The sequence below is a fragment of the Watersipora subatra genome, chromosome 4, assembly GCF_963576615.1.
Source record: "Watersipora subatra chromosome 4, tzWatSuba1.1, whole genome shotgun sequence".
Taxonomy (NCBI): Eukaryota; Metazoa; Bryozoa; class Gymnolaemata; order Cheilostomatida; family Watersiporidae; genus Watersipora; species Watersipora subatra.
The window spans coordinates 32,287,839-32,314,044 of NC_088711.1; the positions used below are offsets into that span (position 1 = coordinate 32,287,839).

Here is a 26,206-nt window from a genome sequence, read left to right on the forward strand (position 1 = left end):
TAGCGCTCGTTTTGTCCTCGGGTTTGTCATTTTGTGAGCTCTTGTGAAACGAAGGCTGCTTTAGAATATAACACTACTTGCTTTGCGAATAATTGATCACTACGCTTGTCCTCCTCTCCGTCATACATCTGTTCAAGTGTTGTCGACCACATTGAAACATAGCTATGGCAGACATGGATACCTCCGAAAAGACACAAACTCATTTATCACCAGATGGTAAATCATACCCTTGCACTGTACAAAGGCTGAGTAAAGTAGTTTTTTGTAATACATACGCTGAGATTTTTTAACAGGAAATGGTAGGTATCTTAATACAACAATCTAACACGATGCAACTCGGTTGCTATTTCAAACCTACATAGCTACTGTATGCGTAACTACGATTTGCGCAAAACTTTCTGGTTTGCGTAATTTAATGTCAATTGTTGTAACCCGGTTAATGAAAATAATTTTCTTTCAATCAAGCTCCTTCGAGCCCACTCACAGCATACTTGATTACTTCGTTTAAAATTAAGAATTGACTGCTACTATTGAATTTGTAAAATGTGCACAGGTTTGCACTTGAGAAAAACGCCAATAATAATAAAATCGTAATATATCAGGAACTAAACAGATGGTATGCATAATATTAGATTTTGTTCATCTAAAAACTGGTTTGTATCAGTTTTAGGTTTTGTAATTAATAACTAGAATAAACGAAAAAAAAACTATTCGTACTTTCCAACAGTTGTGAAGAAGACCTACACTTAGTTTGTGCACCTGATTTTTTCAGTGGTATGCTGGTATTCCTGTGCTGCTGCTTCTACTAACCGTTAACCTGAAATCATGTTCGTTTACGAAGAAACTATGTTTTAACTTTCGTTTAACATAGTTTGATGCAAATTAAAAGTCAGGGTACTCCTGTAGGGCTGTTGAAATCAAATTAGTGAGACACTGCTTTGATTAAAGTCATATCACCAAATGTTAAATAATGCCTAACCAATGAAATCGCTTGCCTGATGTGTACAATTCAACTCCTAACTCACCCTCAACAGTTCAGATATGTTTGACAAGTATTTTAGTACAGGGACATCTACGAAGCAAAGCAGATATTCAACAGAATAGGTCAGTTAAATCTCTGTGTTCTCTTATTTTCATTAAGCAACTAAACAATGATATTATAATAATTTATGGTCATAATCATATATTTTTCTGATTATCTCAGCTAATCCTAATTCAAATACTCAACTTCTCTATGGTTACTATAGATCTATTAACGATACCAATAGTATTGTTGATAGGTTTATGATGGCTGCTGACATCATAAACCGATCAAGCTGATCACCTCGGATTGAAAATAGTGTTGAACTTAACATAATGTTGAGCCTTGTCATTTTATATCAAGCGCATTACCCGAACTGTCTTTGCCAGTAATTTTGAATTTAACCAGATGGACTAACTTTTACCACCATGTTAATACTGATAAAGATTTCATTAATACAGGCACAAGAGAGCAAACTCCTCAGTAGAGTCATACAGCATAAAGATTTTTTAACCTATGTCAATTTGAAGAAAATATATTTTTCCAACATATATACCGTATAAACCAAAATATTTGTTGATAGTTTTTTTGAAAGTTTTTTTAAAAGTTTTTTTTAAAGGTTTTTAAATCAGTAAAATGTAAAGTAAAGTATACATGCAATTCTCTTCGTGCATAGTTTGGCTCTACCGTATTCAAATAAAACTAAACATCATAAGCTTCATATCATCCTTTTTGATTTTCAAAATCATGGATTCTAGTAAGACTAGCGTGAGTGGCAGCAATTGTGTGAAATGGAAAAAGGCAATTAATATTTTAGAATTAAAGCAATAGCAATAATAGCCGTCTAGTAATTATCATGAGAAAGGAAAAGAAATGAATGTGAACACACAAAAAAAGTTTCAAGTGAGTGCAAATTGAGAGGTCTGACATGATTAAATATTTAATAAAAAACAGAATAGAAACAAAAAGGAAATGTGAAAAAGTTGTGTTAATGTAATGTTTACATAGCCTAGGTTTACATAGCCTAGGTTGGGCTAACACTGTTTCCCTATCATCACCTTTACTTGTACACTATTAAATGCTACTCATTTACTACTGTATAACGTATCGAGTGAGGGATAAAAGTTGTAATTATATTGATTATCATCTTAATTTTCATTTATAATTTTGTATTTGGTTTTGTATGTGATTTTATATAATGCTTTGGTCGGATTTTTATATTTAATTGCTTCAACTATGTTTCAATAAGTTTTTTGTGTTTATGAAATAAACAAACTACGGTGTTTGTTACAACATCAACATATAATTATCTTGCTCTATGAAGAAATCTTAGAAATGATTAATATCACCCGATGAAATGTGACTGCTATTTGATTGGTTTATCCAACTCCCAATATGCTTTATTTAGTTTATATGTCAAATTTCAAATCTCTTTGGCTTTTGTCCAAATTAACTCAAACTATAAAGACATTTTTTCAACTACACTAGACGCTGCTATAATGTAAATTCCAGATTATGTAAAAAAAATGTCAAGTGCCAAGTCGGGTGAGTTTTCAAAATCGATTTGAATGTTAGTTTATTTCGTTGCACTTGCGGAAGTACAAACACTATGCGATTAGCGTACAATGAATTATAATATTATATATAACTTTCGCGTCATTCTAGTTCATCGTAATAGATCGTTACATGTGTTGACAAAAAGGTGAATAGGATAGCTGCTCAATTGCTCATAAATACAAAGGCGATCGGTAAGTGTAGGTGTTACAGCGTCGGTCTACCAGTCTTATTGTCACAAGTTAGAGCATCGTCAAAAATGATTTTTATCCTAGCCTTGACCACTGGATAGTAGTAGACGACGAACAGGTAGAACTGCTTTTTATAGTAAAAAGATTTTGTTGTTTTGCTTTATTGTAGAGGTACAAAATATTTGTTATCTGCTTTACTTTGCAGAATAGACCTTGCGTTTTAGAAAAATAACCGAATCGTTGTAAATGAATGTCCAAAATGTGTAGTTCCTATCAACTGTTGTAAATTTACTGCAATCATGGTCTATAAAACTAGTGAGATCGATCATAAAAAGGAGAAAGTTGTTGATGCAAACCAATAATTCTGCAGTTACGGCACAGCTTACAAATTAAAAGAGTTAAGTGAAGATTTTCCTTCCAGCATTGCCAAAGGGGTGAGTTTGGAAAGATCTTCTAACAGATTAAGCAATATTCATGTATTTTAATGTTCTTATAACATAATTTCAACGTAAACGTTCCCGGAACAGATTATTTACCTTATAGGAGCGTCTACTGTAGTTAACTACAGTAGACGATGGGTTAACTAGGAGTTAACTGCAAGTCTACAGTAGTTAACTACAGTAGTAATCCCTACAACATAGATAATCCATTCCAAGAATGTTTACGGTGTGTACATTATACGAAACATAAAATACATGTAAATAGTCTAATCCATTCCAAGATCTTCTCAAACTCACCCCCTTGGCCCTTTAAAAAGGGAAAAACTAAAGTTTCGAACTTAACTTTTTAATTTACTGACTGTAGAGTAACTATTGTATTATTGATTCGTATCGACAACTTTTGCCTTTTTTGCACTATTTTCACTTTGCATAGTGTTTATGATTACGGTGATCTTATGTTAAGGAGTGGGCACACAGTTCTCATCGTAAATAAATTTTTTACAGTTTTTCACAGCAAGGTCTAATGGTTTATGCTGCAGAGAAAAAACAGATAGGGATTATGATAGTTAGGGATTATGATAGTTTTCACATTAAGGGAAGTGCACACCTTCGATGTCAAATTGAATCAATTTTTTGTCGCTCTCTGACAGCAATGGTTTAGAGGTTTGCTGCAGAGAGAAAAAAATTGTGTGTCCAAAAAAAAAGTAAAAGCAAAATATACCTATATCTTTACTACAATAAAAGCTGTGTCCTTGCATCTGTCTGTCCAAAGTCAGGGTTAAAGGTCAGGATAAAGATTGCTTTCTACAAGACTCCAACTCGTGACCTTGGTATATATTCACCTTGGTAGACCGACACTCACCTTGGTAAACCGACACTCACATTGGTAAACCGAGACTCACCTTGGTAGACCGCCACTCTTAAGACCTGCACTAATCGACCGCCTTTTGAAAATTGTTAACAATTGTACTGCTACTTATTCTCTGTGTTTCATTGGCACATCTGGTGAACTCTCCAGGTACACCAGACTGCCAGGGTACCAGTATCTATAATAGCAATACCGCTATATGTTATTTTCTTGCCATATTGCAGTAAGATAAAAAATGATATTTTCAAGGCCAATTATGAGACGCCTGTCGTTCAAATTGACTGAGAACTTTCACCGATTTGAAACTTTACGTTATATGTACTTTACGTACTAACTACGTACTATGTAGTTTATACGTAGTACAAACTACTACAAACTTTTGCAAGGTAGTACGTAGTTACGTACTACCTTGCAAAAACTTTACATAAATTTTTTCATTACGTTACATGGAATTTGTATAGAAGGTTTTCTACATTGTCTACTGTATTTAAATATTCCAATCTGCAGTTTGAGCGTGGTTCTGGCTATTCGTTATTAATGACTGGTTGCACAAACATTAGAAGCATTAGTAAATGTGCTTTTTGCAACTTATGTTAAATCATTGCATCGGTAAAACAGAAAACTTAATATTGATCAATATTTACAGTCGATGTAAAATTTTCAAGTACTTGGGCACAATTTGGATTAAAATAAGTTACCAATTTTTGGTTATCTCAGAATTGTCCCATACATGAATTTATATACAAAGTGATTCAGAAAATTGCCAAAAACAGCGACGCAAGGGATTAGAACAGCAACATTAGGTATATCCCCATCGAGTGTGAACTCACCATTTAAACCCTACGCCTTTAGTGGTGACCATTGATTGCTTCTTAAAGGTTGACTTGCAACAAAATTCGCATTACAGTTATTTGGTATCAAAAGATTCACCATGTCTTACTCTGCTGTGTTGTAGGTGCAAAATATGTGGATATGTGATTACAAGCTCTTAAAAGCTAAAAAACGAACAGCTAATCGCCGCCATCACGAAACTGCTGTATTGAACTAAAAATTGAACTTAAATTGAACAAGATGGCTTCTGTTTACACTTTCATGCAACCTCATTCGTCAAAATAGTTTTACAAATATACTTCACGCATTCAATAAAACCATGTCTATTGTTCTTACCCGTCCATTTCATTATCATTGTAATGCTGTCATTTTTGAGCACTGATATCTCAAAACCCACCGTAAAAATTGGTTTAATTTTTTAACTTTAGCTCCTCCATATCATCCTCTGATAAACATGACGAGCCTGTTGGTCACCTGGCATAGCAGAAAAATGCTGCAAAAATTGTTCTGCGCTGTTTGGCAGGAAGTATGGGTCACATGATCACATTACGACTAGACGATTAGAGCAAGCCGAAACAAAACTGCAAACTAGCGAACATCTATATTTGGTAAGGGCTCTTCGGTAAAACTGGAAGTGTTTGTCATAAACTAGTGCTACGAGACGTTTTATATTGAGACTTTTATTGGCCTTTCAATTCACATGAGAACATCATGTCAAAACAATAACCAAATGGATTTACTACGTCAGAGAAATGAACTGATTCCGATCTACGACGATTTCGTGACAACGACGATCAACTGTTCGTTTTTGAGCTTTTAAGAGCTTGTAATCACATTTCCAAACATTTTGCACCTATTACAAAGCAGAGTAAGACATGGCGAATCTTTTGATACCAAATAACTGTAATGGGAATTTTGTTGCAAGTCAACCTTTAAATGAAACTTTACAAAGAAGTTTGTGATCTTTGTGTGTGTCATGGTGTTGTTTGGCAAAATATCGAGGGGAGGCGATGTCATATACTAACTGGAAAAAAACAACAAGGCAGAATCAAATGAAATGACAATACTGTACTTTTCGGACTATTAACCGCACCCCTATATAAGCCACATTTGCTTTATTAAAAAAACGATAATAAAACAATACATACCCTACAAGATGAAAATATTCGATGGTTATAAAAATTCGCGATTTCGTGAACTGTCAATTCCACGAATTATTGAATTCCGCGAAAAAATAGTTCTATTTTTAATCACAAGAGAGAATAACTACTGTCTCAAAATTAAAAGCTAGCCGCTAGGCATAAATACTAAACGCAGTTGAGTTCCAAAATCTTTTTAAAATCATTGCTGGGGTTTTGAGTTAACCCCATTGCTATTGCATCACATTTCTTTACCAAATTATTCAAGGTTGTCACAAGATATGCAGAATGGCGTCATCGCAAAAATAGCTGCTAGACAGAAGTACTAAACGTAGCCGAGTTCCAAAACTTCTTGAAAATCATCGCCGGGGCTTCGAGTTTTATTGTCATTGTATCGAACTTCTTTACAAAATTATTCAAGGTTTTCACAAGTTATTCGGCATGGCTTCGTCATCGCAAAAATCTCTCCTACAGTCTTCTGACATTGGAATCAACTCCATCAATCTCGAATAGAGTTGCTCCGATTCTAATATCGGAATCGGTATCGGTGCCGATATGGGTGTTAAGTATCTGAATCGGTATCGGCCGATCTTTTCTTAAAAAATCGCGAACTTCACATACTTTTTACAGGTCAACTATTTAGCAGAAAACCTTATTTTAGCCTGCTACACTAATAACAAATCATCAGCTGCAAGTTCCTTCTTTTTACCTAATGAATTCCGAGCCTGTCACACAATCTATTTCATGTCTGTAGCCTACTAAACATCCACACAGCTGAGGAATATTTTGGCTTTAGTCAGGATGTAATCACAAAGTGTGGTATTTCCCAATTACAGCGATATGATTTATTGCAGCCAACCACGAACAAAAGAACAATCATGAGAAACAGGGATGCGGTGGAATGTTTCTATTTACTAGCATTACGAAAGTAATTTGAGCAGCCGATGCATAAAGTTATTTATCTCTCTCTTGATCCTGACTATATGATGTATCATTTGTATCACATAAAATAACCTCAGTGGCTTATCGGTATTTAGCCTGTCCTCCATCATCTGTGGTAAGTGAGTCCTTCTCCAGTACTACTGGCTACATCGATAGTGATAGAAGATAAAGACGTCTCACTGAGATAATTGAATCACTAACGGTAATTAAACGAAACGTTTATCTGCTCTACACAGTACAAGCGCAGCAGTTCATTTAGCAGTAGAAGAAATATTTAATTATTACAGATGAAGCTGTACCACTAACAGTAATCACCATTATTAATAACAAATTTCAAGAACCATGGACTGTTTTGTTACTAGATGCACAGTAAGGCAGTATGCGAATGTATATAATACATGTAGGCCTATGGCTTTTTTCCATAAATACAAACAAATAATACATCAGTATTTATATTTTTTTCAATGAGAATCGGTATATCGACTCGGTATCTGAATCGGCTGGTGAAATTAGAATCGGGGCATCTCTAATCTCTAATACCGTAGTTGAGGACGATAATGATTCTGATCTGGACATTATGGTATGTATTTGATTTGCAATGCAGATACGTTTTTCCATAATTAACTGCGTTAGTTCATTCTTTTGTTTAAAAACTGATCGCTTTCATTAAATACTTCAGCTATTGTTTTTGTACTTCCTTAACACTTACTAATATTTTTTGGTTTTTGTGTTTACTGCAGATTAAGAATGAAATATAACCTATTCCGATTACGAAAACTATAGACAAGTAGTTCATCAAGGCAGGAATATTGGCAGAGAAGCAACCAGTCAGCCTAGACCCCTTCATCAACAACAACAACAACAACTTGATATCGCTGCAGCAAACATGATTATATTATATATTTCATTTCATGTATAGATATATTATAATTTATTAAACACTTGAGTGTACAAATAAAGTATTTCAAATACAAATAATATTTTACAAACGATGAATGGAGTAAATATAAACAGTTTAGTCCATATGGCAGTTATCTAGCAATAAAATTAAACTGGTACTCTTGATAGGTGAATACTAGCGTGTAATGGTGCTCTCTAACTAGTTATTTTAGTAAAGGCAGCTCTATATCGCTGTCACTGTCTGGGGTAGATGTTAAAGGCGATTCTCTCGCTACTACATGGCTGGTAAGGAAGTTATCATCAGAACTCTCCTCGTGGCTTACTATTGCAAAGTTCTGCCGGTTGGCCAAAAATTTTGTGCTCCTAAAAGTGTTTTTTGTTCCTTTTTTAAAACAGATATATTCTTCTCGTTAGCAGCCGCAGTCACTTCTACCTAATTTCAAAACTTCCCTGAATAATTGGTGATCTTCTAAGAATGACATCTACCACCCTTGCAGTCATGGTGCCTCCGTGTATGATGAAAAATCTCTCTCTCACACTAAAACAAATAACGAAGCGGTAGGGATGGAAAAAATAAATATTGCGTTTTACCGAAAAACTAAAGTAAAATTCAACTAATTTAGTAAATGGTTTTGAAAAAAAAACTCATTACTTACCACAAGTTGTTGGTTCATCAGAGGCCTCCAAATCTATGAATATTCGTGAAAACCTCTGAACGCAGCAAAAATTTATAGCTTAGCACGATCGAACCGTAGTTGTAAGCAAAGTAAAACCAAAATACGCAATCTGCGCATACGTAGGGTTACCTCTATTGCTAGACGCAATAGAGTTAACTCGTCATAGAGAGTGACAGTGTTCAGGCGCGAATAAATTAATCTGCGAATATGCATGAAATGACAATTTTCGCGAAATTCATTTCCGCTAATAAATTCATCCTGTAGGGTAGATCGCACCTTGGTATAGGCCGCAGAACTCAGGACGGTGCTTTTTAACACGGCAGCAATTTTGCCGGTTAAAACGGAACAGTGCCTAACGGCACTGCTTCAGCGTCGGTTAATAGCGAACAGTGCCTTACGACACGATTAATAGCGAACAGTGCCTAACGGCACTGTTCGCTATTAACCGACGCTTTTTAATCAAGTGCCTAACGTAATAGTACTGTTAGGCAGTTTCATTTTTTCTTTCACGCTAGAGGCGGACTAACCGGAAATTCCGATCAATGCACCCTAGCGGTGATAGAAAAAAAACCACAGATTAGCCGCACATTTTTATAAGCCGCATTGTTCAAAACATCGGAAAAAAGTAGCCGCTAACAGTCCGAAAAGTATGGTACATTAGAAAACTTTCAAATTGGTTGCATGAAGCACTAAAAAGCAATAAAGGCGGAATGAATGAAATCAAGTATTCAAACAGTCTGAACTATCTGATAGGGCTTATCAGACATGAGGGCCCATACAATAGCGTTCAAATGATTGCAGTTAGACTTTCTATGATGAGTTAATCATAAAGCTGGTCTAAAAAAGGCAAGGCCGAGTGAGAAATGGAAAATTAAGTACATTCTGTTCATGCTAAGAAACATGGCAAAAAGTAAAACAATATTCTGCTTCCTGCTATTGTACCTTAAATGTATACTGTAAATACAGAATAGCTGATGTTGGGTTGCCTGTTGTATGTATATATATATACATTTATACAGATAGATGTATATATATATATACATGTATATAGATGCATGTATATATTTATATAGGTAAAGATATATATGAATATATATATATATATATATATATATATATATATATATATATATATATATATGAATATATTGACAATCGATGTGCTTTTGCTTGCAGTTACTTAATTTCCGTAATCACATAATTTTACATTGTAACTACACGTAACTACCAAATACAGCCCTCAAGGCTTCTTATAGCTCAAAATATGAGCTTTGCTGTTTAATGTACTAAAATTTGTGGCATGTGCACACTAATTATGGTAAATAGTGCTTAAGAATATGTATATAAAAATGCTTGCATATTTCAATTTTATGATTTTTATTCCTATATATGCTGACAGCTTGCATTTGTATTTTGTTGACTACATGCTAGTTCAATAAACACTACATTAATCATTTAGAAGGCTTTTAAAACTTCAGTGTTATGTAATTTCATGCGCTTGAAGGAAAGATAGCCGATATGTTATATATTCACAACAGATTTACTTTCACATCTCTGCTCAGGGTTATCCTTCTAAATTATGTCTTTGCAATGCATTAATTGTTTTTTAATTCGACTACAGCTACATCATGTCACCCTGGTACTGTATGGCGTGACACATCAAATAATACATTTGTTAGTAGTGCTCCGCCGTTTGGATGGCTTTGCCTTTAGAATAACCATGAAGTATAAGATACCCTTATACGAACCAGTAAGTGTATCTGCTGGTATTGCGTATGAGAGAATTTATTTTTAGTTCATGTGTGACCTAGTTATTTTCTATCCTCTAAAAGCTAGAGCGTTGGCAACCTTAGCAGGGCCATTTCAGGCATACACATTTGTAGCATAATTGTATTTAAAAGTTGTGTTAACCATGTTAGCAGTAGTAGTACAGGTCAGCATAGAGGCTTGTCAGGTTGATGCTGAGTGTGTGAAAGTGTAAGTTCAGCTGTGCCAGTTTAACTAGATTTCTGGCTAAACTTGTTGTTTTAAGTTAAAGCTACACATCAGACTCATAAATAAATGAAGAGGAACATGATGTAATAGATGAATACAGATGAATCTCTTTATCCTTCTTTTGGTGTTAGGCATCACCAACTAGTCAACTCCATATCTTAACTAAATCCTACTACTAACTATTACATGTACCCTAGGACACTTATGTATTCGCGGCATCTAAATTTCGCGTTTTCGCGGTGTCATCCTCTCGCGAAAGTTTCATGTGCGAAACTAAACTATCATAACAAACGAGCGAAAAAGCGAAACTAAATAGCTTTGTTCATTGATACTGTATAATTGAATTTTACAACGACATTTATTTTAACGTTTTTAACGACCACTATAGCATCGTTAAAATATAAACCGACAAAATAATTTGACTGTCAAAATTTATTACGTTATTATTTTGCAATTATTTAGGATTATTTTCCCATTAGGAATGATTTATAATGATAGGAATTTGATGTCAATGCACATGCATTAGTTAGCGTTATCGTTTGCTGGGGACATCAATCAATGCAGTGAGCACCGTGTGTTGAAAGAAAATAAGACACATGCACTGACACTCGCAGTACTACACAAGCAGCATGGCTCTGGAAAGGTTTGGATTCACCACTGACACCTCTTCAATAACTTGTAATTTTTTGAGATTTGTTTTGTTTTAAGTGATGTGACTGACGAGACGTTTTTAAATTAAAATAGGCAAAACATGACCGCAGTTAATACGCTCAGAAAAAAACATCTTTTCCTTTTGAGCGTTTTAACAAAGATCAATTTTGCGGATTTTATTTTAAGTTCATTCGGAGGCTTTTACGCTTTCGATGGGACATGGCCAAGCGGGTGATTGATAAAACTTAATCTTTTGCAAACCTTTATAAAAGTCGCTAACAAAAATATTTTGCCTCTGATGATGATAATACTGATGCCTAAGAACTACTAGAAGTTGATGTTTGTCTCTATGGCTTGGAATGAAGTGACATTCTACAGCGATAAAAACCGCGTCCATAGCCGTTGGGCAAATAACCTTTCGAATAAAGGATGTTGAGGTCGAGTTATCTGAAGGAATTTATCATTGCGTTGGAACTGACCAAACAAATCCGTTTGAGTTGACCTTGTGTTTGAGACGAAATGTTACATTTTATCTGAGTGCGAGTTTTTCGAGTTGGACTGTACTTACCGTAAAAAATTCCCAAAAAGTTGGGGCGGCTCAGCCGGCCAGCTGCCCCAGTGAAAACTGGCCTGTTGATAGTCCAAGAAACAAATGGCAGCAAGCGATCAAATTGCATTATCGACCTTGCCCACACCATTCTACCTGCAGTTCACAATTACAAACTAGTCGCAAATTGAAATTTTTTTATCGGTGAACCGAACCTGAGGAGTATAATTATGTTTGTTCCACTGCATTTATTTTCACATCACTATATTTTCGCACTCATCAGAGCTGCGAAATTAAGTTGCTTCGAAATTTTACTCTGTGAGCTACTCACGAAACTAAATACTAGCGAAATATAAGTGTCCTAGGGTTGCTAAGTTCTATGTGTCAACAGCAGCCTTCACAACATTTTCTCAATATCGTAAAAAGTTTATGATTCTGAGTAAGGACTGAGTATGAACTATTTACTGGTGCAAGACAACCACATCTGTTGCTAAGAATGTATACCAAACACACTTTCATGATTTGGGAAGTGTTGCATGATGGGTTATGACTCTGGCATTTTATTAGCTTTTTGTCTAATTAGCAAAACATTGAGAAGAAATGACCAAAGGAGTATCATGGGATCTAGTCTCTTAAAATCTTGGGCAAGACTGATATTTATTGCAGTAAATAATTTAGATCTGTACACAATATTTGAGCCAAACTTTCCTTGAAATTTAGTTATTTGAGTTTTCTTTCTCAGCCGCCTTGTTCAACTTATGACACATGTTTAATAATATTTGCATTGAAAATGTTATTAAAAAGTATAACTAAATTATTGCCATTCATTAACGTATCTTTACTCTGAAGGTCATTTTGGGACCAATGCCCAAGTCTGCTGAGTTAGTTTGTCAAGCGTTTTACATTGAATTAACGCACTGTCGCAAAACAAATGGGCTTTCTCACAACTATTATGTGCATGATTACAACTTGTGCTGAACTACAGACGTCTCTTGTATGACTACACAAATGTGCTCAATTAAAGACGTCTGTTGTATGACTACAACTTGTGCTGAACTAAAGACATCTGTTGTATGACAACAACTTGTGCTCAACTAAAGACATCTGTTGTATGACTACACAATTGTGCTCAACTAAAGACATCCGTTGTATGACTACAACTTGTGTTAAACTAAAGATGTCTGTTGTATGACTACAACTTGTGCTAAACTAAAGACATTCGTTGTATGACTACACAATTGTGCTCAACTAAAGACATCCGTTGTATGACTACAACTTGTGCTAAACTAAAGACATCTGTTGTATGACTAAACTTGTGCTCAACTAAAGACATCCGTTGTATGACTACAACTTGTGCTAAACTAAAGACGTCTGTTGTATGACTACAACTTGTGCTCAACTAAAGACATCTGTTGTATGACTACACAATTGTGCTCAACTAAAGACATCTGTTGTATGACTACAACTTGTGCTAAACTAAAGACATCCGTTGTATGACTACACAATTGTGCTCAACTAAAGACATCCGTTGTATGACTACAACTTGTGCTAAACTAAAGACATCTGTTGTATGACTAAACTTGTGCTCAACTAAAGACATCCGTTGTATGACTACAACTTGTGCTAAACTAAAGACGTCCGTTGTATGACTACAACTTGTGCTCAACTAAAGACATCTGTTGTATGACTACAACTTGTGCTAAACTAAAGACGTCTGTTGTATGACTACAACTTGTGCTCAACTAAAGACATCTGTTGTATGACTACAACTTGTGCTAAACTAAAGACATCTGTTGTATGACTACAACTTGTGCTAAACTAAAGACATCCGTTGTATGACTACACAATTGTGCTCAACTAAAGACATCCGTTGTATGACTACAACTTGTGCTAAACTAAAGACATCTGTTGTATGACTAAATCTGTGCTCAACTAAAGACATCCGTTGTATGACTACACAATTGTGCTCAACTAAAGACATCCGTTGTATGACTACAACTTGTGCTAAACTAAAGACGTCTGTTGTATGACTAAACTTGTGCTGAACTAAAGACGTCTGTTGTATGACTAAAACTTGTGCTCAACTAAAGACATCTGTTGTATGACTACAACTTGTGCTCAACTAAAGACATCTGTTGTATGACTACAACTTGTGCTCAACTAAAGACATCTGTTGTATGACTACAACTTGTGCTCAACTAAAGACATCTGTTGTATGACTACAACTTGTGCTCAACTAAAGACATCTGTTGTATGACTACAACTTGTGCTCAACTAAAGACATCCGTTGTATGACTACACAATTGTGCTCAACTAAAGACATCCGTTGTATGACTAAAACTTGTGCTCAACTAAAGACATCTGTTGTATGACTACAACTTGTGCTAAACTAAAGACATCTGTTGTATGACTACAACTTGGGCTGAACTAAAGACATCTGTTGTATGACTACAACTTGTGCTCAACTAAAGACGTATCTTGTATGACTACACAATTGTTTGCATCTGAACTGCTGCTAGCCAATAATAAATTTCTGCCATCGTTGTCAACGATAGTCGCTGATTTCTCACGCTATCGACAATACTAAATGAGTTATAATTTGTATAGCCTATATAACCATTCAACAAACAAAGCGTGATCACAAGAAGGATGCCACATTCACAATGCCATTCCTAGAATATTGCTAAATTAAAAGGGTACTCATGATAAAGCTTTTAGTCTAAACTCATTCAAGGTTTGAAGATGCGAGAGGACAGCATTGACGGTGGAGATTAAACAAAGACAAATATTCGACTGTTGACCTTGAGATCAGTCGCTTGTCATCAGCAGGAATTGTTAGGTCATCAGTTGTTATCTATATCCATAGCTATAGATATTTGGACTTGCAGTAGTTAGCAAGCCAATTTTTTTTTCCATAAACATTTTAAATACATAATATAAAACTGAAAGCAGATTTATGACTCTGTAGCCTTTTTTGTAGAGAAAACCTCACTTTTTAAAGAGCAGGATATATTTACCTAGCGTAAAAATTTGTGTTAAAATGCCACCTACATTGCCAACAATAAGCAACACGGCAGACCAGTTGAAGCGGCCAAATGGCTTGACAGAGTCGATACTTGGACAGCCTGAACAATAGCGGGAGCATTTACTTACATGTACATTTATTTAATTGTGTACAATATTCGTTGTAGTCATATAACAGACGTCTTTAGTTTAACACAAGTTGTAGTCATACGACAGACGTCTTTAGTTTAACACAAGTTTTAGTCATACAACAGACGCCTTTAGTTTAACACAAGTTGTAGTCATACAACAGACGTCTTTAGTTTAACACAAGTTGTAGTCATACAACAGACGTCTTCAGTTTAGCACAAGTTTTAGTCATACAACAGATGTTTTCAGTTTAGCAAAGTTGTAGTCATACAACAGACGTCTTTAGTTTAATACAAGTTGTAGTCATACAACAGAGGTTTTCAGTTTAGCACAAGTTGTAGTCATACAACAGACGTCTTTAGATTAGCACAAGTTGCTTAGTGCTAGTGTTTGTTGCTTAGTGACCTAGTTTTTTGTTTAGATGGAGCTGTTCCAAAGCCAGATAAGGAAACCGCAGAGATGTCAGCTGAGGAGAGGGCGCTCAAAGAGAAAGAGTGGTTGGAGGAATTACACAAGGTAACCAACTATCTCTCCCCGCTTGATTGTATCTGGTGTGTTGGTAATGTGACATGGTTTTTTTCCGAAAAGAAGTCAAACTCGTCTTTGCGTCAATTATTTTAGCTTCATTTTCTTGAACGATATTAATGAATTCATAACAGCTGCATATTATTGTATCAGGAAGTCATAGGCTGGTTTATTCTGTTGGGCTCAGGCTTTTGACTAGTGCTCATCTGATTGGTATCAAATGCAACAAGTGGTTGATATCGCCGTATATAGTTCACACTATATCTCCATATTTCAGCCTTTTACTTTTGGTAGTTCATCGTCGATTATGTGAATTGTAAACTGACGCCATCGACGAAGCAATATGGATGACTCCGGGAAACTGCAGCTGTCAAACTTTCCCGATGCTTTGCCGAGCATCAACGACCGCCTTTCGGCAATAGTAAATCACGGTTGCGGATAGCGTGGTCAATCTATTTTCGTCTATGATAATTGCTGCGGTACTAATGATTGATTCAAGCAAGCAAAAACAAAAGGTTTCACAAAAACTATAAAAGCTAGCTAGTTAAAAATTGACCCCCACTTTCCATTTGACCCCCGCTTTCCATTTGACTGCCACCTTAGGGAGAAGGTTGAAAATTAGAGCGCCATGGCATTCAATTAGAGGTTTTATGGTAAATTTCAAATGTATTCTAAAAAAGTAGCCTTTAATTTTGTACTAAAATGATAACCTCTCAACATTCCTATTGCCTTGACCTGACTATGGTAAAGGTCCCTACAGTTGGGTTTTCAATCTTAAAGCTACTCAGATATGGCAGATAAATTTACGGAAGACAGTAAGCATTCCTTAAGGTCCGGCCACACGTAACGATATATTCGTTCAATCTGACCGAATTCACGAATTTCACAGAATTCACAGATTTATTCGGTCGAATATCACAGAATCGTCTGAGCTGTGCATGCACACCGAATTCGTCAACGAAACGCTTTTAATTGGCTAACCAATTTTTTTAGCGAGCACGATTCTAGTAGCTTTGACAAGTGGTTTAGTCCAAGACATGTACAACGACACACAATAAAAGTATCACCGCGATATGACTTGATATATATGATGCAACTGCCTATATGCGCTAGAGATAGCGATTGTTTTTGCGAGGGAGCTTTTGCTGCATAAAAAGAAATTATTATTATTGAAAAAGAAATAATTCATAGTTTCTAAAACATCTAAAAGAAAGATCTGGATACACGATGAAAAATTCTTGCCATGGTGAACCAACGAGAGAGAACCAACAATAGCGCATATAGGCCGTTGCATCGTATGTATCAAGTCATATCGCGGTGATACTTTTATTGCGTGTCGTTGTACGTGTCTTGGACTATACCACTTGTCAAAGCTACTAGAACTGTGCTCGCTAAAAAAATTGGTTAGCCAATTAAAAGCGTTTCGTTGACGAATTCGGTGTGCATGCACAGCTCAGGCGATTCTGTGATATTCGGCCGAATAAATCTGTGAATTCTGTGAAATTCGTGAATTCGGTCAGATTGAACGAATAATTCGTTATGTGTGGCCGGACCTTTAGGCAAGCCATCTATACAGGGTCATGCCCAACTCTTGCCCTATACTCGGGTCATGCCCAACTTTTGCCCTATACTCGGGTCATGCCCAACTTTTGTCCTATATGCGGGTCATGCCCAACTCTTGCCCTATAATCGGGTCAGGCCCAACTCTTGTCCTATACTCTGGTCACGCCCAACTCTTGTCCTACATGTATATTCGGGTCATGCCCAACTCTTGTCCTATACTCGGGTCATGTCCAACTCTTGTCCTATATTTGGGTCATGTCCAACTCTTGTCCTATATTTGGGTCATGTCCAACTCTTGTCCTATATTTGGTCATGTCCAACTCTTGTCCTATATTTGGGTCATGTCCAACTCTTGTCCTATATTTGGGTCATGTCCAAACTTGTTGGCAGACTTGTGAAGACAAGTACTATTCAACTATGACTATTTTATATGATTCAGTAGAAAACTGAATCATGGTTAGTCCGGTCAAAAGCTTTTTCATTGTATGCTGTAGACAGAGGAGGAAGTTAACACTCTAAAGCAGGTGCTAGCGTCCAAGCAAAAGCGCGTCAATGACCTAAAAAAGTTACTTGGTGTTGGAATCGTATCGAGGTTCTCAAAGGACATGAATGAGAGCATCACTAGGCTTAGTGAGTCGGATGTGTGAGTCATAATTGATACTCTTATACTCCTAGCACTAGACTTCCACTTCATATGTGCGGTGATTATAAATCAGTTATTGCTTTGAAATTAAAATTAGAGGTATGCTGTGGACAAGTCATCTATTAAGGCTAGGAATAATGAGTCCTGAGCATCAACATCTCTATGTTAGCTGATTTTGCTCACATAAAGATAACCATCTGCCCTTTGTTATCATTTACCTTCTCCACATACATGGGCACAATTCTTGTTAAAGTAATCATTAAACACTATTTATAAATACACATATACTTTTAACATCCTTTACAGGATGTTAAAAGCTAACTCTGCTTTTAAGAGTGCTGGCGAGAAGACGAGTGCTGCCTTTAGCACAGTCGGCAGGAAGCTGGAAGATGTCAAGTAAGTGGGGTCGACTGTCTGAGCCTGTGTTATGGTCTAAAATCTAAATCAATACCAGCTGTTTCTCTATCAACTGTCCACTTGGCATAGGGCAAAGGACATCAATATTGTTGATGTCAATACTTGATGCGGTATGAAGGATTAAGACTAGAGACCAGCATAATTCCTGCTGCTGGCTTGATTTAGTCTTATGTGTGTGCAGTAGGTTTCCTGAATAGTCATCTTGATGAGGTGTGAGTTCATACATCTCCTTGCATACATCTCCTTGCTTTCATTGATAACGGTAAATTTGATTAGATAATGTGGCATTAACAAGATGGGGCATCATGCAGTCTGCGAAATCATATGTAACTAAATTCTAGGAATTAGGTTAGCGAACTAGTGAACTTCTCTCTGCATTTTACATGGTTTTCCGTCTAGACCGGTCGTTTATTGCTATAAATTTACAGTTTCCGCTACTCCTATTTGAGGTCATTTAACTTCAGTTGTAGTTAGTTTTTGGTATTTTTCTCGTTTGAAAATACAGTAGACACTTCTATAACGTAAGTTTCACATTTAAAGAATTTATGTAAAGTTTTTGTTTTTTCCTACATAAAAAGTTTCATATAACGTAAAGTGTCAAATCGGTGCCAGTTCTCATGTTCGATTTAAATAACGATAATCTTGTAGTTATGTCGCTGCACTTGTGAGACAAAACAACATACGTGTAGCATTATCTCTATTACATATACAAGTTCAGTGACATTCTAGTTCGTCATGATGGATCATCAGATGTGTCGACAAAACAGAGAGAATAAGTAGCTGCGCAATTGTTGATAAATACTTGAAGGCGATTGGTTGTTGCCTGTGTTACAGCGTCGATGTGGCAATCCGAATGTCACGAGTTGGGAGTATCGTTGAAAGATATCTTTTATACTAACCTTGACTTCCTAGATACAAATAGACGACGGGCAAGTACACACCGCTCATATCATAGTGACCAAATGTTTTTGTTTCACTTTATTGTAGACGTATAAAATATTTGTTATTAGTTTTCATTTGCAAAGTAGACTGCTGTCTATAAAAAATAAAGCAATCATTGTAAATCATGTCGAAAATGTACCAAACTTATTGTAAAATTGCCGCAATCATTAACCGTAAAACGAGAAAAGGTGTTCTGAAAAAAGAGAAATGTTGTCGATGCCAATAATAACACTGCAGTTACGTTTCAGCCAACAAATTAAAAGGTCAACTCTAGTTTTTTGTATGGTCAAAAGGGTGAGTTTGAAAATACAGTCAAACATGGATAACTCGTCCACGGATAGCTCGAACACATGGTTAATTCGAACATTTCCTTTGGTCCGTTCCCACGTAATAATAAATTGCTATAGATAACTCGAACTCAACACTGTTAATTCGAACTGTTTTTTTGTCCAACGGCTACCGAAACGGTTGTTATCGCTTTAGAAAATCACTTTATTCAAAGCCATAGAGGTAAACTTCATCTTTTCGTAATTCATAAGCGTCGTTATTACCACCATCGGCAAAATATTTTTGTCAACGACTTTTCTAAAGGTTTGGTAAAATTTGATTTATACTGCTATACGATGAGTAGCACGGGCTAGCCGGGTCACGCGCGCAAGGATTTTCGCCACGCACATACAAAACAAAAATCGCATGTTGTTTTTGTTTTGTATGTGCGTGGCGAAAATCCTTGAGTGCGTGACCCGGCTAGCCCGTGATGAATAGTTTTCCGACGTTGATTCCGTGTTGAATCAACGTCGGAATGTTGAATGTTTAAAACGTCTTAAAAATTGTTGTAATTAAACTTTAACGTTGTCTGAGCTACAAAAAACTATTCATCGTTTGACCTAAACACAGAATACGTGTGTACATTCAATAAGTATCTATTAAAAAAAACGTGAGTGATATAGAATGTACGTAAAACCTCGTAAAACTTCTAATTGAACTGCCTCAGAGTGTTGCTCTTAACGAATCCCAGATAAAGTAAGATAATCTTTGCATAAACTTCAAGAAAAAACGGCAAAATTGATCGTGGGTAAAACCCCAAAAGAAAAAAATGTCTTTTCTTTTGAGCATTTCAACAACGATCAAGTTTTGCCAATGTCAATCTGAAAAACGTCCTGGCAATAACATCACCTCAAACAACAAACCAATCTCAAGTGATAGAAAAATCTCTATAATTTTTCATAAAAACGTTTTAAACTTTACATTAGAAGCATTTAATTTGAAACAAGCCATTTGTGCTTTTGATTTATATTATAGTTTGTATATGTACATGTATCTACTAATAAATAAGTAAATTTATGGACTTGTGACAGTGCTCTGATAACTTGAACGCTCTGATAATTCGAACACTTTTGCTCGGTCCCGTGAAGTTCGAGTTATCCATGTTTGACTGTATCTTGAAACGGATTAGGCAATTTGCGTGTATTTCACCATTTGTCTAATTTAAATTCCCTATAAGGTAAACATTTTTTGGAATGGATTATTTACGTTGTAGTAGTGTCTACTGTACAGTAAATTTTATTTGTTTATAGCAGGCATTAAATGAATGGTTGTAGCAGCAAGTCAAATATGCAGTCTTGAATACGATCTAGATGTCATTCTCAGCGGTCGAAATGGATGATATTAGTTTTATTTATCGAGAATTTCTTTTAGGAACCAGTTTTTAATGTAAAAAATGTCATATATTTCTGCAAAAGCCAAGGCTTTGCAGTTTGGAACATTTTCATGCTTTGAAGGAGATCCCGGAGGATCAATCTATGAAGCATCGACATGCACTACGCTTGTTGCTATGGCCAGTTGTGTCACCCATAACAACATCAACCCATAGTCAAGTCTATTTACGGAAGTCATCCTGACATGCATATAATTTCACCTCATAGCGTTGTTTGTACCTTGATCAGATGGCAACCGAAGTGAAGCGCCCAATGTACATGGATCTCGCTCAAAGTTTGTAAAGAATAAGCACACGCATCTGAACCGAGTTCCAGAAACTAACATCGGTCCAGTCATTTATTGATCTCTTGTCATGCGATTCTATTGACAGCATTTGGTTTTTCATCCAGCTTTCAACCACGGCGGATCATGGATGCCAATATTCCGTTTATTATTTGATGCCAAAGAAGCGATAAAGTCGCCTATGTGGTCGAATTAAACGCAAGCTTCAGTTTAATTAAGCCAAACCAAATTGATTTTTACATTTTACAATTTTCAGCTTCAATTCTTTGGCAGTTTTTATCCAAAGCTTCTGATGTAGAACATTTTGCATGCATTGCTGGATGACCACACCATTTAGTATGGGCTGCTCTTGCCATGTACTTGTACATAGAGTTGTTGTAGGTGAATTACAGTTGTTGTACAGTGTATTACTTGTGACCATTAGATTATTTGCTTATTCCTGCGGGGAAAGACATAGCTTGCTCATCGTGCAACTCTAATGCACAACACTGCTATTCCCTCTCTATTGCCAGGCATGTTGCAAAGGAAAAGGCTGACGGAGCGTATCTAGCTGTGAAGGTAAAGTTTCTGTCCATTTTTCGTTATAAATAACACACATACATGTATGTATTTTCAGAAATTCAGAGTTTATGAAATCGGTCGAGGAGAAAGTAGGAAGTGCTTACGATAGCGTAAAGGTATAATCTTGCACAGCATTGTTCTGTTTGCTGATTGGCTTTCAACCTCTGTTTCTTGCTTCCTGTCGTCACTTCTTTTCTAACATTCAATTTACTGACCCATTTTTTAGCCAATTTACTATATTATTTCATATGGTCAAAAGAGTTCAAATTTAAACCCTCTGGGTGCCTCTGGATTCACATTAGGGTATGATATTGTTGTTATTACACGGAATTCTCAGGCTTAAAGGCGCATCTACTACCTCATCTCTCATCGCGTTGCTAATTATTAAAATCATTTGAGGCGTTGGCCACCATTTTGCACAAAATGTAAGCTACGTGAAGCTATTCTATTGCAGTTTCTTTCACTGTTTTATCCTTCTACCAATTCATGATTACAAACAAAGAATTACATACGATTGCTGACGCGTCTGCCTTACAATGACATGCTGCCTTGTCTTTTTTACTTGGGCAGTATGCTAGTGGTACTCCTGTTGTAAGTGTCAAATGGCTGTCATGCTCTAAGAGAATTCCAGAAAAAAACTTTCTGTATGCTTAAGGGTGCTGAGGCGCACCTGCTCAGCCCCTGCTCAGCCTTGAGTGTTTTATCTAACAATAGTAAATAAATAAAATGAGAGTATTTAGAACATAAATAGATTCCTGAAAAACACGGTCAGCTAATCTCAAATTTGATGATTAAATTAATGACGGTTAAATTAGATTTTTATCAAGGACAATACCATGAGCTTATAAGAAAGGAGCTCACCATTATGTTCATTGCCGTTATCTTACTTCATCTTAGTTTCTCTATCACTAACATGAATTTTGGTCAAATTCTAGACAATCAATCGCGGTGAACCATTTTTATATTCTGGTGTAAACTGGTTTTTGTCTCACCAGTCGGTTACACCGCATATTTGCCACCTAAAATCTGGCCATGCCATCGCCGTTGCTGTACCGGTTGCGTGCATGCTTGTGATCAAAGGATGAATGACATCCATCTCCTCAGAGTAATCACAGTGATTTTATCCTCATGCACACATACTATGTGTACTCTGTCTTTCTAATTACTCCTGGCTGTCCTTCTGCTTCACTTCAATATTGATTTATTTTAAACAGTGCTCTCTTTTTTATCTTATGTTGTTGTGTGACCTGGAGTTGACCTTGGAGTAAACACTGTTCACGCACTTGTTATTAAGCAGTTATAAGAGTTGCTGTAAACACTGTTCACGCACTTGTTATTAAGCAGTTATAAGAGTTGCTGTAAACACTGTTCACGCACTTGTTATTAAGCAGTTATAAGAGTTGCTGTAAACACTGTTCACGCACTTGTTATTAAGCAGTTATAAGAGTTGCTGTAAACACTGTTCACGCACTTGTTATTAAGCAGCTATAAGAGTTGCTGTAAACACTGTTCACGCACTTGTTATTAAGCAGTTATAAGAGTTGCTGTAAACACTGTTCACGCACTTGTTATTAAGCAGTTATAAGAGTTGCTGTAAACACTGTTCACGCACTTGTTATTAAGCAGTTATAAGAGTTGCTGTAAACACTGTTCACGCACTTGTTATTAAGCAGCTATAAGAGTTGCTGTAAACACTGTTCACGCACTTGTTATTAAGCAGTTATAAGAGTTGCTGTAAACACTGTTCACGCACTTGTTATTAAGCAGTTATAAGAGTTGCTGTAAACACTGTTCACGCACTTGTTATTAAGCAGTTATAAGTGATGCGTGAGTGATGAGTGGTTAGATCAAGATGGTTGAGTTCTTGGGCCTCTCATTTTACACAGTGTATGTAAAGAAAACGAGTAATTGTTTACTCTTTGCCTGAAGGGCTGCGATGAATTAACCTTTTGCTGCATAATGGCTTCTCCTGGCACTGTGTTTCTCAGTGAATAATCTCGGGTTGTCTGCTTTTGTGGAAACTTGAAACAGTGATAGAACGAGACCACTAAATATTAGGTTGAGCTTGCAATACAATGGTTGCCAATTTCTGGACACATTGTATTTTGAAGTTTTAAAATAATCAATGCATGCTTATTACGTTATTGTTACATACCGTACTTGATCTTGACCCTCCCTCAGAACCTAATATTTACAATTGGCTTGATGCCTGATGCTAACCCGCTGATTGAGTCACAAACACACTAAGACTAATGACTAGATTTTAAATAGCTAAGCTGATGGCTGAGTTTTTATCACGCTCTAACTCTATGTAATAAGTATGTGTTTAGTTCATAATGATTATGATGGTTTATTTTCAGCAAGAATGGAGCCGAAAGGTATTTTTATATGTTGTTAATTTGCTTTCTTTTTTGTTGAAATCGTTGCCCTTTTTATGGACAACTTCTGCCATAATAGCTTCTTGTTCGCTGTCCATGGACTCTTAGTTTAAGTTTGCATGGCCTAGCGTATTTGAATAGTTTTGACAGAAAATCTTGCCCATATTGATATATATATACATATAATATATATTATATGTATATAATATAGAGTATAATTATATATATAATATATGTATATTTACAAGCTCAATGCTCAGCATTGCATGGGTAATAAAAAAATGGTAAAAAAAATTTATTTTTCATCAACGTATAAAACATTTACTGTTCTACACCTCATTATTTAATGAAGTTGTTGGTTTGTATCTGTGTCTTTAAGTCTATGCTATATATACATATATTTATAGCATTTTGGGGAAGTCTGGGCACATTTGTCTTCTAGTAAATTAGTTCAAGTGTGCTAGCTGAAGTGTGAGTATTTTAACCAATCGCCATTAATGATTAGCAGGTGGAACTAGTATGTGCACACTTATTCCATTGTATGGCAAGTAGGCCGTGTTGTGTAGTAGATACCGGTTAATTTCCAGTGCGAAGCGGTTTTCTGTTCCTAAAACTTTATTGCTATAACTGGACTTGGAACGACAGGCATACAGACATACAAATACAACTATATATAAATCTCAGTGTTTGTCATTTGTCATCCATACATCAAGTTAAACTGATAAAGTTATATGAATGATAAAATGCTTCACAGTGGAATGAATTTTGGAACCCCGGTTCTGCAGACAGGCGTGCTATCCACTACACCACGCTGCCCACTTGCTATACTATGACTAATTGTGCGCATACTTATTACATCTGGCAATCTTCAATAGTGATTGGTTAAGATGGCTTCAGGATTCACCTAGCACGCCTGAACTACTAGATGAAGCATGCGTACTGACATTCCCAACATGCTGTAAATATATGTATATATAGCATGATCTTAATCAAACTTTAGCACAAACAGAAATAAACAAACACCTGCATTTAAAATTTGGAATGATAAATATTGTTTGTTAATTGAAAATAAGTTTTTTCTGCAAAAACTATATTACCCAGGCAATGCCGGGCATTCAGCTAATGCACATATATATAATTATATATATTTATATACCGCATCATTTTTGCTATGTGCAGTAGTACAAGTTGCTGAGATTTACTGCACACTGGATAATTAGAGTTGTTAGTTTAATATCAGGAGTTGTGTGCTTTATTCCGTTTTATTGAGTCATTTGATATATATGTTAGAGGTCCAAGTCGCTGTTTGCCATTGGGCCTGAGGTGAGTCGAGATTATTGTGTGCAGAGTAGTAGTGTGCTTTCTCTCTTATGAGTTCATTGTATAGATATGCTTTCTTAGCGTCCTTTTGGCCCGCCTTTGTCCCAGGTAAACCATGCTCCTTTTGCATCATTTCTGTTCATGGCTCATTGCTTTTTAAGCTTTCTAATAATATTTTATTCCGATTTCTAATAGCCGGCCATTATATTCTTTTTGTGCTTTGTTGCAACACCTGTTTGTCCTGCACATTTTGCGATAATCATTTTGTTTGTACTCATACATCACATCCACTACTGCACAGTTTGCTGTTCCAATGCATTTTTAGTTCATCATTGCGCTTGCAGGCAAAGGTTGGAAGCATTAAGCACGAACCCTCACCCGCTGAGGCTGCGACAGATGTAGCTACTGAGGCTAGCGGAAACCCATGAGTGGTGAGCGTACGGGCAACTTGGCAATGCAGACACTGTTTAACACATAATATTCCTGTTAACTGTATCGTTTACTAGGTGTAGGTCTTATGTAACCATGGTGTATCATCTTTATCTGTGTCATAGTTCTGTGTTTCATCTATTTGGTAATTTCTCGAAACTAGTGAATTGTTTTCTAATCATCGCTGACAGTGAAACCTTAGTTCTTATTAATCTGTTCACAACGGTCCCAGCTTTGTACAATGGCAGAGTATTGTTTATTTTCTCGTTATCTGATCTTTCTTTGATGAGAAGTCATCTTATATCATATATCGTTGTCAACTAACATTGTTGAAGGTGTAACAGCTAATATTTTAAATACTTTTTTGTCCGCTGACTGAAAATAAATGCTATCCCATCAGTTCTGTACCACTTAGGAACTTCCATAATTTGCATTAGTAATATATAAGGTTAAACACAGGTGATTTGCATTAACAATTCGGTTTAGATACATGACTGATGGTCCTCGCATAACTTCTG

The 26,206-nt window shown here is 36.1% G+C and overlaps 1 protein-coding gene across 5 annotated transcripts; it reads left to right on the plus strand.

Annotated features, from left to right (window-relative positions):
* The first annotated feature begins 42 nt into the window (after positions 1-42).
* On the plus strand, positions 43-26,095 carry LOC137393366 (tumor protein D52-like). Of its 5 annotated transcripts, XM_068079887.1 has the most exons (8): positions 45-216; positions 15,331-15,425; positions 17,492-17,640; positions 17,947-18,036; positions 21,617-21,677; positions 23,922-23,939; positions 25,230-25,262; positions 25,604-26,095. In XM_068079887.1, exons 1-8 carry the CDS (start codon positions 165-167, stop codon positions 25,685-25,687), a joined length of 582 nt encoding a protein of 193 aa, XP_067935988.1. In that variant the 5' UTR covers positions 45-164; the 3' UTR covers positions 25,688-26,095. The 5 variants fall into 5 exon arrangements, with proteins under 5 accessions (XP_067935989.1, XP_067935988.1, XP_067935990.1 ...); XM_068079888.1 differs by lacking the exons at positions 25,230-25,262; positions 25,604-26,095 and adding an exon at positions 25,341-25,552 and having other exon boundaries at positions 43-216; XM_068079889.1 differs by lacking the exon at positions 23,922-23,939 and having other exon boundaries at positions 46-216.
* Positions 26,096-26,206: the final 111 nt, after the last annotated feature.